A 14,435-nucleotide genomic window follows, 5' to 3' on the forward strand; every position below is an offset into this window, starting at 1 on the left:
TGCTTGCTTCAAACTGATTCTGCAGTCACAGATCGCATGAATGTGCCTGAACTACAGTCAATTAGAGTAAGCACAGGAGGGAAAGGAGACACGCGTGCACCCTTCAACTTAGTGCTCGTTTAAATTCCTCTTGGGTTAGAAGCAGCAGTGTCTGAGATGTAAAAGCATTTCCTGTTGGTTTTAAACCTCTCTCCCGTCCTCCCTGTATCCTTGGTCCCTGAAGCATCATTGTTTCCTGCTAAGATGGTGGCCTGATACGATAAGTATGTGCTGCTGCCTGGCTGTCACCTCAACCAAATGAAAAATGAAAGAGAGTCTTAATATAACGAGGTTAAATGTGCAAGGCACAGAGGATCTAATGAGTGAGGGAGCTGGACGTACAGCTGGACATACAATGATGGGACAAACTGGGGGATTTCCACTGTTAAGCCTTAGGTTTAGTCTTCGCAGCTTCTCTCCCTGCCTTTTTGTATAAGGACTTTGTATGTAAAAAGTTTGGCCTGTTTCTGGATTGTACCGGTCAGATCAACATTGTTTTTAAAAGGGATGAGTTTTAATGTAGTAACAGTTGTCTCATTTTCTGTAACTTTCCTATAATTTCTGGCTGGCTGGTTAAAGTATTACTTTCTGCAGAAGAACTAAGTACTTATAGAAATAGTTACTGGTTTTCCAGTTGAGGTTGATACCTGTTTGTGTATATAAGGTGAAAATGAGCTGAACATGCACAGCACATACAAGTTTAGCTTTTATTTTCTTTTTACGTCTTCTGAACTTGTGAAAACCCTCTTGCTCTGTAATAGTTCAGAGGGTTTTTCCATGATGGTCGAAGAGCTGCACATGTGGTATAGTTAGGACAGTTTGTCGACAATTCTTTCTGGGCAACAAGGCAACCTTTTTTCTAGAGCAACCAGGCTTCTTGGAAGAGTTCTCCAGCATTTTGGCAGGGCTCTGACCGAAGCAGCTGGTACTGCCTGTGCGTGGCCACAGATACCGGCCCGTACACAGGCCAGTTCTGAGCTTTGAGGGTTGTTTCTGGCCAAGGTCTGCAGCATCCTCATGATAGAGAAGCACAAAATGGCAGAGCGTCTCTAAAGGCAAAACACTCTGGCCTTTGAGGCGCTTGTTGAAAACCTCGAGAACCAAATCTGGAAAAGAAGATGCAGTTATGAGATGGTCTAAACACTCTGATGCTAAAATACACCCAAGCTGTCATGTATACGCACAAAGCAGCTGCGTACGTGGGAAGGATGAGGGGTGGGGATGGGAAGTGGTTTCCAACCTGTGATCTGTGGCCTCTGTGGACTATTACTATTATGACATTTAAAAAAAAAAAAACCCACCACACTTTTCTTGCATTCACTTCAGCCAGCTTCAGCTCCACTGGAAACATTTTAGGAAATTGATAGGAAAAATATTGTAAAACTGCTTACAGTGCAATACAGGATATGAATACACCCCAAAATAAACATACACATGCACAGGAAGGTAACTGTATCTATGAAAGTAAGCGTAAGTAGGCTGTTGCTAATACCCTTCATGCAGACATAGACTCTCCCTTTACTACTTCTCATTACACATACATTGATATCACAGAAAATCAGGGGTGAAAGAGATTTTGATCCTCCAGGCAGGAGCAGTTCTAGTTAATGTATATCAGACTACATAAAGTGTTTTTCAGTCTTTGTATAGTTCACGTAACAGTTGCCAGCTGTATTTGTGAAGTACAGCGGGGTACACTGGCATTTAAGCACTGCCACGGCTGTGTAAGGCACATTGTACAAACCAACTTAAATTCCTGCACATTCAGAACAGGCATGAGAAAAATGTACAGGTGCGGTTTAGAGAGACATGTATTAAGATTTAGCCTTTTGTACATACATATCTAAGAAAAGATTCTTAAAAATAATTATAACTAAAAAAAATTTAACCACTTCTTTCTAATGGGTGCATGGCTAAAAAGACCGTAGCTTTTCTAGGTCTGCACGGATTAGAATTTTCAGTGCCTTCTAAATTGCTTATAAACTTAGCAGTGAGATATCTTTATTCAAAGATTGTTTTGGACCTACAACTGATATAAACAGGAGTCTTTCCTCTGATAAGCAATGAAGTGATATGATTATCTGCTGCTGGCCACTCTGTGACTTGTTCGCTTACCAAGACTCTCGTAGACTACAGCTGGGATGATGTCTCTCAAGACTTTGCAGTTGGTATGCAATGCTGGGTTTGCATTCATCTCCAGAAGCCAGACCTAGGAAAGACGAATGGCAATCAGGAAACTAGGCTGGATCTCCTTAGAGTCAGAGCAATGCCCTTTTATGACTTAGTGAACACCTTGCGAGGTAGGAGTACTAACAAAATCCCATAACACAGAATGCAGGCAGGACAGAATTTCATAAGGACTGGATGAATTAAACAAAGTCCCTTTTTGCATACATTTACTTACTTGAGAACAACACTACGCATTATTTTGTGTCTCCAGCTGATGCTTTTTAGATTAACTCTTGCTCTATAGGTGTGTAAAGGCACTCTGTTTTTAACATAACAGTTTCCATAACAGTTTCTAGTTGAGTTTTTTGGATATCATGAAATAAAGTTATAAGGAATCTAGGAATCATTTTGATTTGAGGTGGACATTGGATCAAAACTAAGCAAACATGGTACTGAGTTTTCAGTGAACCCTTGGCCTTGATTTCCTGGGTAAGCTTTAGTTTCAGGTAGAAGCCACTTAAAATACTAATTTTACGTATCTATACTAGTCTCATCTCCATTTCCCTTTGAAATGCCAAGGTCTGAAGCTACAAGCCACAGAATGTGATGGTCCAGTTACAAATCTGTGTGAAACCGAACAATTGACTTGCATGTAATTCTGTTTACTATTTCTTTTCCCTATAGTGAAAGAAAGTCATCCGTTCACTTCCTGCCTCCACCATATGGTGCTGCATCCTGTGTAGAACACATGTAGGAACTATTCAGCTTTTTGTAAGGAAGAATATTTAATCATGTAACAGCCCCAGAAGAATTTTACTCCCTTTTAATTGATTTTTAAAAAAGAATTTCAAAATTTTTTTTTTCTGAAGCAGCAATGAGTTTGCTTGCAAGTACCTGTGAAATGAAGCCAAAGTGGTAGATTTTGGCAACATGATAGCCTTCACTTTGGCACTTTATTTTGCTGAGAATAAAATACAACAATAATTTTCACTTCTTTGAAATACTTTATTAAACAAATGAAAAGACTGCTAAGTGAGGGCAGTGAAATGTCTTTTTTTTTTCCAGAGAACTGGAACAGCTGCTCAAAAAACCCTGCTTTGCAGATGCCAACAGAGGGCACCTAAGTTACATACATTTTTCTTGGCAAACATTCTTCTCAGTAAGTGTTCTTTTTCCTCTTAAAAGTTCATAAGATTTTGTGCTGACAGATGAACTCAATGAACCTTTATAATTGTCTTGATTAGGTTTTGGTTTCTTCTCCTTCAAAACAAATAAAACTGACAAACAGGAGGAAGAAAGTTCTCTGTGATATCTATCATGCTGTTCATCTTCTACATTCCCCATTATTGTACTGTCTGAATGTCTCACAGTTTTTAAATGCTCTTAACCTCTCAACAACCAGGGCAAGTTAATAAATGCCCTTTGTTCTATTTCAGGAAGAGCAGAGAGAATAAGGCCAAGATTCACTATATCTGTGTGAATATCCACAACTTTCAGGGGAATTTCATGTAGAATGAAATTCCTGTGCTTCTCCCTGCATCTGGCCTGCAGGTGCCTCGCTCAAAATTTCCTAGCAAACGTATGATAAAGAAAGGAAACCAAAACCCAGAATGTCTGTCCTCGACTTCCTTTTTCTTTAGGCTTTTCAAGTGATGAGAACAATAATGAGTGCCCTGTGGCTTTGGTCAGAAGTGCTGCTCTGGGTGTTTCTTGGGGATGAAGAGGTTACTGCTCCCTGCAGCCTGCCAGTACAACTCCATGTTCTGTCACATCTTAAACTTGCTCTGTCAAGACGTCACAGGTAGGCTTAAAAACTTTAAATAGTAGGATTTGTCCATAGGTTCTTGAACAACGTGCCAACTGCAGCCAGATCCTGCATTGCACCAGGATCTGAGGTCTCATTTCTTGTTCTTTCCATAGTGCTAGATGCAGTGTTAGCATCTGCTGAATACTGTTTATTTTCATCTAGTTTGATTACTATTGTAGTCTCATTGCTGTAGAACCATCCTTACAGCAGCAGTTCAGTCTTTCAAAGGAGCATTGGATGATGAGACTAGGCTCTGTCACGTGTTGACATGGTGGCTAACAGACAGCATAAGACCCGTCTCAAGGGGTCTTACCCCTGCCAACATGGGCAGAGGTAAGACTACTTGGTGTGCAGGAAATGCATGATTGAGCTGGAGTTTTGTTCTGTGTCTGACGAAAAAACATTTAGTTCATTTAATTGCATGGGTCTTTGCTGGAGCTCAGCAGGTGGAAGCTAAACATCCTGCTGGGGTCTCAGGGAGGGAGAGGGCATCGGTCCATGCTCCCAGAGGCTCCAAGTGACTTGATAGCCAAGACTGAATGGGAATGTATACATCTCTCTACATCAGAACTTGTTCTTAGAGAGGATGGCTGTAACATGCTGCAAAGCCCAAAGCTATCCACAGCAGGGCTGTCGTGTTCTGCATTTGTGTAGCAGCAAGTGTCCAGGAAGCCTGACCTCTGGCTGGAGCTTTAAACAGCACTGAAATACCAGTCAGAAATAGGAATAAAATAACTTGTTCTGTATCCTGTGTGGACATAGCTGAAGCCACATGCACAGTCACAAACCAAGCACTGGAAGGGCTACTCAGATGTTGCTGACCCAGGAAGGGACCTGCTTAGCGATAGTGGAGACCCCAGGCTAAGGCAGTGGGATTCTGTTTTCCACAGTCTTAACAAGTTTTTATCAGATTTTATCATCGTGACCTGGGGGGGGCACAACCAAGTCTACAGTGTCCATGTGGTACCTCATACTCCTGGGGTGAATGAAAAGCTATGTCATTCAAATCAAAGGAACCATCCCTGCTTTAACTAGGGATTTGAGTGTTATCTTCATTTATGTACATCTATCACAAATTGGCAAATGGCTTATCTATGTTCAGTCTGTTCTCTACTGATAGATAGCTGAATCCCTTTATGGCTGACAAAAAATTCACACATCTGTCTTCCCAGCATACCTCTGGAGAGAAGCCCTTTTGCACGGCTGATGCAATGCTTTCTGAAAACAGGTTCCTTGAGCATTTAAATGACACTGTCCTAAGCTGTGTAGTGACTTAGGCATTTACAGTGCAGCACAAGGAAGCTCCAGAAAACAGTACCAAAAAAGCCAACAACAGCAAAACCACATCCCTCACTTTTGCTCCCTCTCCTCTTAAAGTACTTCATTCTTTTCTCATCTTACATATGAATATGCAAAGCTCTACAGAAAGCTGTGGTTTCTCAGCAGGCCCTGCTTTCATAGTCTATGCTTTTAAGAACTCTGAGGCAGGAAAAACACCTTCCCAAAGACTGAATCAGGATGCTGCAAGGCCTTCAAGAATTATTAGGAATGATGCTGGGGGCATTTATATCTCAGACAAATAAGGAAGAGGGAAAGGCATGATAAGCTATAGGACTGAACATATGAGATCATGTTAAATCAGCATAAATACATGTGTCGTGAAACAGGATAATAGGGAGAATAAGGCTGTTGTGTATTACAGGTGGAGAGGACAGGATGTCAGAGCAGGAATTGTAATGTCAGCCCACAGAAATCTGGGAGTTTGCTGCACTGACCAGTGCTAACTGTGGGTTGAAGCTGTCAGTCCTGCGTCCAGCTGTTGCACACTGCCTCTGCAGGGCATGTACGGGTGTCTCTCGATGCAGCACTGCACCAATAAAAAAGTAGGTTTGTTGCTCCCCAGCAGGGCCAAGAAAAAATGGACAAACCTATGCTAAATAAATGCCTAAATTTCCACATTACTCTCTCTCAAAGGGAAGTTCTAGGTTCCAACTGACTGTCCCCACTAAGTGTCCAGAAATCCTCATCATTCTTATAGATAATACTTGTCAAGAAACAGATTTTGTTTATCTCTCCATATGTAAAATACATGGGGCCATAATGGTCTTTAAACGCTGAAGTTTTTAACTAGCCAAGTAGGAACTGCCACAATAGAGTGATACTGGATCTTCTATTCTACTTAAAGTTTACACAGCGAGGCTTTGCATGCCAACGTTGCAAAAGACAATTCCCACTGAAATTTGAGAAGCACCAGTTTCTATGTCTTTGCCATTTACTCTCCCTTGCCATTGAGTTCCTGTACAAAGGAGTCTATTGTTTGGGTGCCTTACCCACTGCTGTGTACATTAATTCTATTCTTTCATAGGGTTTGCTGTTCCCACTGCCCTTTGCTGGAATATGTTTGAGATCCTTTCTGCTTTAGCAACAGCAGAATCTGCCAGATGGCTTTCTGTTATGTTTAGGCCAGGTGGTTTTGAAGGACTGTGCTGCATTGAAAGCACCTCAATCACTGTATTTAACATTTCCCTTTCCCTTTCTTCTGGCTTTTCTTGTCTGTCTTTCATTCACTCTTTAAAAGTTTGAGTTGTAATTCTAGCAGATTTTATAGACTCGGTGGGCTGACCTATTGCTAAATGGTGAACCTACAGTGAACATGGAGATGCTGACGCTGACATCTGAATCGATAATGACTGATTCTTCAGTATGGTGAGGGCGAGTTCTTTGTTGCCTTTGATGGATACTCAGCTAGTGTAAATCAGTATAATTCATGTGATGTTAGAGGCATTACACACTGATTTATGCTGGCTGATCATCTGGCATGTTTGGTTCCTGGAGAAAGAAAAAACTGAGTGGGCATTAAAATTCCCATACTTTTCACTATGAACTCCACTTCCCTGTGAAAATTCTGCACAGAACAGCTTCACCTGCAGTAAGTTCTTTGCTTCCCATCCTGAGCTGTTAATGCCAGGGTTTCTCTGTGCTGTAAATGTGCAGGCAGTATAGGTGCCATGTCTTGATGCTGGACAATGGAACTGGAGAAAAGAATGAATTCAGCACTTCCTAGCTGACCGACTGAATACTCTATTTAATTCCTAGCACCAGAGCCTGTATCAACCATGCTATACTGCTGGCATTAGACAAAAGGCCAATATCAATCTTAGTATTTGACGATATTGTATTCGTACCTTAAAGTTTTCATCAATTAAAAAGTCACAGCCGATGAGATCAAAGTAGCCCAGTTTGCGATCCAGTTTGTGCTTGGCTGCCAGGAAGCACTGCAACATGATCTGCTGCATCCTTTTCTGAAATGGAAGACAGGGAACGGTGGTAACTGGTCATTGTGAATGCCAAGGGCATAAGAGTCACTGTAAGTCATAGGTGTCCTCTTGCTTTAGGGACATTGTTCCTTCCCCTGCCTCCAGCAGAGCTCCTCTCTAGACTTGGAAGGATGTTGCATTTTGCAGACCATACGTCTGTCCACTCTGAGTTGATTGAAACCCCCTCTTGCACTTGGTTCTCCAGACTCCTGTGGTGGTGCATGAAGACACCTTGGCCCTTGGCCCTTACTCAGAATGTGCTGTCTGCAGAATTTTTAGCAGTGTTCTTTCATTTACTCCTACAGGGGCACCTAGATGTGAGCTGAACACAGCCGTTTCTGATAGTGGTGACTCACAACCCCCTCACGGCTGTGCTGGACATAGTGTTTTAAAGAAGCCTGGTGAGTTACAGCAACGTGCAGTAGGTGATGCTCAGTTTCACTCAATTTGGAGTTGAAATGCACAGTGGGGAATTTCTGCATGAAGAGAGATACCATAAAGTTGGCTGAAAAGTTTCTGATCCCCTGAGAAACTTGGCAAATTAGACTAGATTTGCTGAGCTGTTTTTCTAAACAAAACCATATATTCACCAAAGTTTTTAGCTTTTTAATTTTCTTTGTATTTGGCTTTAAACTACAGCATTTCCAAAATTAACCTGGAAAGCTGTGTCCTCTGCCCTTTTCATTTTCACCCCAGCAAGTCATGTAGAGAACTGATGCATCATTAGACTCAGGCTGATGAAATGAAGTCTCAGGGACTCACATAATTTCCTCACTTCGTTGCTTCAGTGAGACAGGAAGATGGTTAGAAATCAAGCCAGTTGAGTCTTCTTATCTCTCCTCCATGATAAGAGAAGATCTAAGGCCCTGACATGATTTTCATGTGGCAAAATCAGACAGAAAGTGAACGGTGAGACCAAGTCAGACAGGAAAGAGACCACTGAAAGTGTAGTTGCTTTTCAGGCTAAGACCTGTCAGGCTGGAGAGCATTCTAATGTGTACTTTATTTTTTAATGCAGGACCACAGCATTGGGCCAGGAATGTGAACACCATAATTGCATTTTTATAGCTAGCATTTACATTCACATTCTCTTTCTCAGCTGTTTGCTCATTATGTTAAAATTAAACTCTTTGTGTCTTCACTTCTGTGTTTAGCATCTGCAGATAAATGGTTACCATGGGACCATTGATACCTTCTCACTCTGTGTACGTGTTTCCTTGGGGGCTCCAGTGAACTGATGGGTTTTCTCCCTATTCCTGTCACCCTAATTAGGCAGACTAGCACACCATACACTTGCTTGCACTTACAGTAAACACAGTGAAAACCCAGTCTTTGGGGAGGCCATTGGTTTTTCTGAACTTCTCATTAACGTAGCTGTTGAAATGCTCCATCTGCCAAACTGTCTCATCTTTCAACTGGCTGTACAGGGAGTTGTTCTTCTGCATGTACTGAGAGGTGGGGAAACAGAGCAAAGGGAGGATTAGATTTCTGGCAGTGAAGAGTAACTGGGAACCAGCTTGTATGGCAGACATCCAACTACCCTGAGTTGTTCCAGGCTTCTGGAGTTGGGAAGAACCCCAGGATCAAGTTATAGAGGTGGAGGGAATAGAGCACCTCACTGGCAGAGCTAAACCTGAGCAAATGTCCTGACTGCCATTGTCCAACACTGCCACAGGCAGAAATGTGCCTGACCCATGTGGATGCTGTAGAGACAATTACCCAAGGTCTCTGTCAAAGCAGTGTTTTCTCTGTGTGTGTGTGTGTGTATGATATGTCTGGACCAGGGGCTGGCAGACAGGGAGAGGTGCTTTCAAGTCCTAGTCATGATATTCTTTGGACTAAATCCAGTCCCAGTGTCTATCTGCCTAGTACTCTCCTAGAGAAGAGTACATCTGGGAAAGAAGTACAGGTGTATCCCCAGAGGAAATCAAGGTGAGGCCTTCTCTTTCCACTATCTCATTAATCCCTATGTAAGCTGGAGTTTATCAATAATGGGGTATTTACATTGTTCAACCAAAGGCAAGTCCCGTTTCCCTGTGAAACAGCTGGGCTTGGCTGCAACTCCATCTGTGGGACGGTTACTGTGAGGTTGCAAAGCTTCTGGTTAGTGATGCTGTCTCTGCTGCCTCTTGTCTTTTGGAAATACAGTAGGAAAATGGCTGATTCCAGGTGGGATGAAAAGGTTAGGAAGGGAATGAGAGCAGAATCAATTGTAATTTGAAGAAGTCTGGCCTATTACTAGCCACTTCTGTAAGTTTCGTTTCCCTCCTGCCAGCAGGAACCCAGATAATTTATGTTCTGCTAATAAACACCTGTCCTTTGTTTAATATCACTTGTGCCATGGGATCCTACCCGAGCACCTGAATTCCCGTGTGGATAGCTCTCTAGCTGAGCAAACAAACTATTCCAGGAAAACAAGTGGCATACTGATAATAGCATATATTGCAGGAAGCAGCTATAATCTGCTGTCCTGAACTGCACTTCTGCAGGAACTGTAAAACTCCAACTGAAGTGGGCTTGTCTGATACCTCTGTATTTTGCTAGTTCTCAGAACACAGCATGACACTGGGAGGAGAGAAGGGCTTTAAAAGCAAACTGTTTTCTTCCTTCTGATTCTTTTAATTGTCTTTCATCAGGGCCAGTTCTAACTACTGAAGGGCCTCATTTAAAGTAAAAACTCAGGTAGATCTGAGCAAGGAAGGCTTCTATTTTGTATGACAAGAGATGTATGGGAGTACGAGCCAGAACAGTCTCGTTCTGTTACAGCTCTCATTTGAGAAGCAAGACAAGCAAAGATGGAGATGTAAGAATGATGGCTCTTGAAGAACACATCTTCATCTTACATCATTATGATTATTGTATTTAAGCACAACAGGATCAGCAAAATCCTTAGCCAAGATAAAGGCTCCTTTGTGCTAGGTAGCTGCAGTCAAAGGCTTCTTACCCTAAGAAGCTTATGGTCTACAGATACATGAGAGAATAATGGCAGGAGAAAGAGGTCCAGGGGGAGAAACTGTCAGGTTAAGCAGAGAACTGGTCCATGGCAGAGAACGGAACCTGGTCTGGTACTGCTTCTGTTCAGCCTTGTTGCCATGCCTGACCGTAATCCATTTCCTGGGTGCAGGGATTTTGCATGCATGAGGCATTTATTTTTAGCCTTGCACAAGTCTTTTTTGCTTCCCATCTCTGTCAACCACACCCTCCCCTTCTTCTGCACTAAGTGACCTTAGTTTACCTGATTGGTCAGATGAACAGTCAAATCATCAGAAGCAGCATCATAATTGACACAGGTCAATCTGACGTAACCCTGGGCAAAAAATAACACGTATGGTGCTGTGCAGGCAATGAGGAGGTAAGACCGGACATCAAACTTCTTCCCTTCCAGGAGCAGAGGCTGGTGAATATACCTGTGAGAGCAGTATTTCAACAAGGGTCACCAACAGGCAGCCATAATACATGGCAATTCAAAGCTCACACAAAGCCCCACAGCCAGTTCATTTCACACCACAGAACTAACCTCTTCGTCCCTTTTTCAACACTGGTTTTAAGGTGAGCGGCAAGCAGAGGGCGCTCGTAGGAGAGGATAGAAATGCCAAGAACAGCTCCTTTCAAGAGGAATAGAAGGTGTGCCGAGACTCAGGAGCGGGAGGTAATTAAAGATTTACTAATATATACTGGAGAATATACAAAGTTTATGTCTGAACACAAAGAGCCCTTCACACAGCACCATTGCTTTTATTGCCAGAGTGATGTAATCTAGGAATTGTTTCCCTTTATCATCAAAGGTTGCTGGATGTCTACATAAATAACAAGGATATGCTGTTAAAACAATCAATGCTAACAACAGTTTTCAAAGGAATATGGAGCCTCACTCTTCAGAGCATAAGCTATTCCTCACTAATAGAAATCAAGATGAGATCTAAGATAGGGTCCAACCACTTCCTCCCCTGCCACTGCTGCTTGTCCATGTCAAAGACCACATATTGGTCTAACTAAGGCCCTTGGTCTGATTTTGTCAGGCAGTCGTTTTGCTCCATATACTGGCTGCTGCATAAACACAGTCCAGCCTATTTCTGAAAGCCTGTAAAAGATCATCATTCCAGTTTACCATTTTACAAATTGCTCTTACCCTTTTCAATGAGGCCAACCATTCCTTTGTTATGAAAAGACACATTGGGATGAACGTAAGCAGAGAATATTGCTTGCTTTGGCTAGGGAAGCTCTCGGAAAAGTTGCTGTGTGCTGTGTTCTCTTGCCAGATAAAGCTGCCAAGCCATGATAGCAGAATGTCAGGGAAGTGGCACAGGGTCAGTGTGAGGAACTGGTATCACCACTTTGCCAGGACACACAGCGATCACTACATGGCAAAATGTGCTTTTGCCATGCCAATGCTACAGCCTTGTCACGAGTGTATCACATTGTCATTGCTGGCATGTCATGACAATGCTAGGCAAAGTCATGCATGTATGGGCACCACGAAGTTTAGAGTGCCCTGTATGCCTAGCCGTGCACACCAAAGGCAGCATCAAAGGCATCTGGGAACTGCAGCTCCTAGGATAAATAATGAAAACATCTTTTTTGCATTTCTCTTTGAAAGTTTTATTCACTCATCTCATAGCACTGAAGTGATTTAATTATAATGCATTCCTCAATTGAGGAGGAACACTGAGGCAAAGGGAAGTTAAGTGAGTTGTGTAACAGCAAGCAAGTAACGTTCAGTAGCTGAAACTGTTCTCATGACGTCTGCTGCCTTATTTTTCCCTTCCTTTTTCTGCTGTTCTACTCCTCTACAAAACATTCTAGCAATGGCTGAGAGGGTATATGTTCTACAAAGAAGAAACTGCATGGTTCCTTTATTCATGCAAGGAATAAAAAATAAAACAACCCAAACCCAAAATTTTAGTGACTGCTAGCCACTGCCTATTGATTGAGGTCTAGACTTTTGCAGCATTGAGGCAGAGTTAAGAAGATATTTGGGAGGCTTTATTAGATTGCATGGAACAAATATTGCAGCTGTACAATTCGTAAAATGCTAGCTTTGTATAAGAAGCTGGGATAATATCTAATTTAAATTGCTTTTCACAAGGATTTATGTATAGAACTCATGCACAGAACTGTAGCATCTGGCCTTTTGAAGTCATTGTTAAATTTCCAGACAAAGGTAAACTCAAATCTTTCTGATGACAAAGATCTACCTTGAAATGACTGAAGTGCGGATGCAAGACAGACTAACCAGAGAAATAGCCTCTGTCCCACAAAATGAAATCTCATAGGTTGATGAGATGTGGTGTAACCACATTAAATACCTATGGAACAATTCAGCTCTCTGAGGCCAGTGTGCTTAACGAAGCACACTACTCACACGTGAATTCCCAGGCTTCAGTCTCTACCTTTGCACTATTCTTGCCTGGGGAGCCTTGTATGGCACCCTCTTATTGAGTAGGTATTCCTCAGTGCTGTGGAGCTTGGCTTGAAGGGTGTTGACAGCAGCTGGATTTTTAAGCAGGAAAATTCCTCGACCTTGGTTAGAGCAACTTGGTTTGCAGATCCAAATCTGTTCTTCTGCAGAGAGAATGAGTCTATTAGAGTAATGTGTGTGGTATGAAACACTGATGTGGCCATTAGTGGGCTCTGAAAACTGCTCACTTGAATGTGTGTGTATGTATATACATACACATGCATATAGATATCAATTATTATTACTGTGTATACTTTTATGAACATTTCAGAGGATCACATAGCTATTTAAATTGATTGCCACCATGATTAAGACAATTCACCTTTGCAAAGCTCAAAAAAGGCATTCCTCTCATCTTTTAAGTCCAGACGAAAAGATTCTGGGAAGAATTCTTCCATCTTCAGTAACCTATGGGAGAATCAAATACCAGTTGAAAACCCTATCCAACGCATTCATTCCTCTGTTACTTTCAGAAAGGATGGTTGCAAGTAGAAACTCAAGAAATGGCTTTTTTTTTCCTGCTTGTTGTATGTTTTTCCTGAGCTACCTCATTCCATAAGCTTTCAAGAACATATGTTAGCCTTAAGACGTTCTTCATATGCTCAGTTTTTTGAAAACTAGTTGAGATGGCTGCAGGTAACCATGGTACAGGATTGCCATTTGGTTTTTTGGTAGGTCAAAAATAAAGGAGCAGAAATGGCAATAAGCTTTTCTTACATTTACAGTGCGTATGGCACAAGAAGTTGTGGCCTTTCCAGGAGGATGATGTACCCAAAACAGGGGAATTACTATGATTGTTGTCTTTGGGGGACCTGGCACTCCTACAACTCCAGACATAGAGAAAGAAGAAATTCTGTCTCTGATATAAGTACTTCTGGGAAAAAAGTGATTTTTCTAGAAGATAAGAAAGAAATAAAACCCCATATACTTTGTATCCTGGACTGTTATGCATTCAGAAGAAAGTGGTCCTTTGTTTATGTGCTCTCACTTTCTGTTGCCATGTTTCTGGCCAAGATTCAAAGAGGCGAGAGTTCTTACTTGGAATTAGGGCTCCTACTGATCTTTTTCATCATCCGCTCTTGTTCTCTCAGGCAGCATAAAAGCCCTATCTTAGTGGTGAAGACTCCGTTGTTGGGAATCTGGTAGAGAAGCTGTTCACCTGTATGAGAAAAAAAAAAAGCTTGCCCTCATTGTCCCATGCAGCAGAATCTGGAGGATGAAGCTGATTTTCTCACTGTTGACTTTCACCAATTTGCTTTAAGGCAGTAGTGACAACTCACAGAGCAGTGAAAACACTTGCTGTAAATTTGTTTCTGTCCAACCTCATAGCAGAACAAACTGACCTGATGGGGCTTCATGAAATAGTGCATGCCTTGCTCACTCCAAAGGTGCCACTGCCGTCACACCATTCCAGCTGCAGAATTGCATTGAAACATAGCCTATCTGCACCGCCATATATTAGGCCAACTGCTGTAATGGTGCAGCCTGGCAAATAGTCACCACGTTGCCATCAGAGCTGGCAGGAGGGGAAAGGCGGCTGCTGTACATGGACCGGTAGGGAAGTGGTAACACATGCCCTCTGCGACAGGAAAGCCCGCAGCTCTGTGCCATGATGCTCAGGCTTGCTGGGGCACAGGTCTTGAGC

At 42.3% G+C, this 14,435-nt stretch overlaps 1 protein-coding gene across 1 annotated transcript in view; it reads right to left on the reverse strand.

Annotated features, from left to right (window-relative positions):
- Positions 1 to 801: 801 nt before the first annotated feature.
- The window catches only part of TTLL10 (tubulin tyrosine ligase like 10), a 28,055-nt gene continuing 14,421 nt past the window's right edge, over positions 802 to 14,435 (reverse strand). Inside the window, exons 6-13 of the mRNA XM_050909652.1 lie at positions 13,829 to 13,949; positions 13,113 to 13,198; positions 12,723 to 12,894; positions 10,568 to 10,739; positions 8,640 to 8,780; positions 7,201 to 7,317; positions 2,155 to 2,248; positions 802 to 1,145 (exon numbers count right to left, since the gene is read on the reverse strand). Coding sequence (XP_050765609.1) covers positions 802 to 1,145; positions 2,155 to 2,248; positions 7,201 to 7,317; positions 8,640 to 8,780; positions 10,568 to 10,739; positions 12,723 to 12,894; positions 13,113 to 13,198; positions 13,829 to 13,949 — 1,247 coding nt within the window. The remainder of the gene's footprint in view (positions 1,146 to 2,154; positions 2,249 to 7,200; positions 7,318 to 8,639; positions 8,781 to 10,567; positions 10,740 to 12,722; positions 12,895 to 13,112; positions 13,199 to 13,828; positions 13,950 to 14,435) is intronic.

This window comes from Gymnogyps californianus, chromosome 21 (assembly GCF_018139145.2).
Source record: "Gymnogyps californianus isolate 813 chromosome 21, ASM1813914v2, whole genome shotgun sequence".
NCBI lineage: Eukaryota > Metazoa > Chordata > Aves > Accipitriformes > Cathartidae > Gymnogyps > Gymnogyps californianus.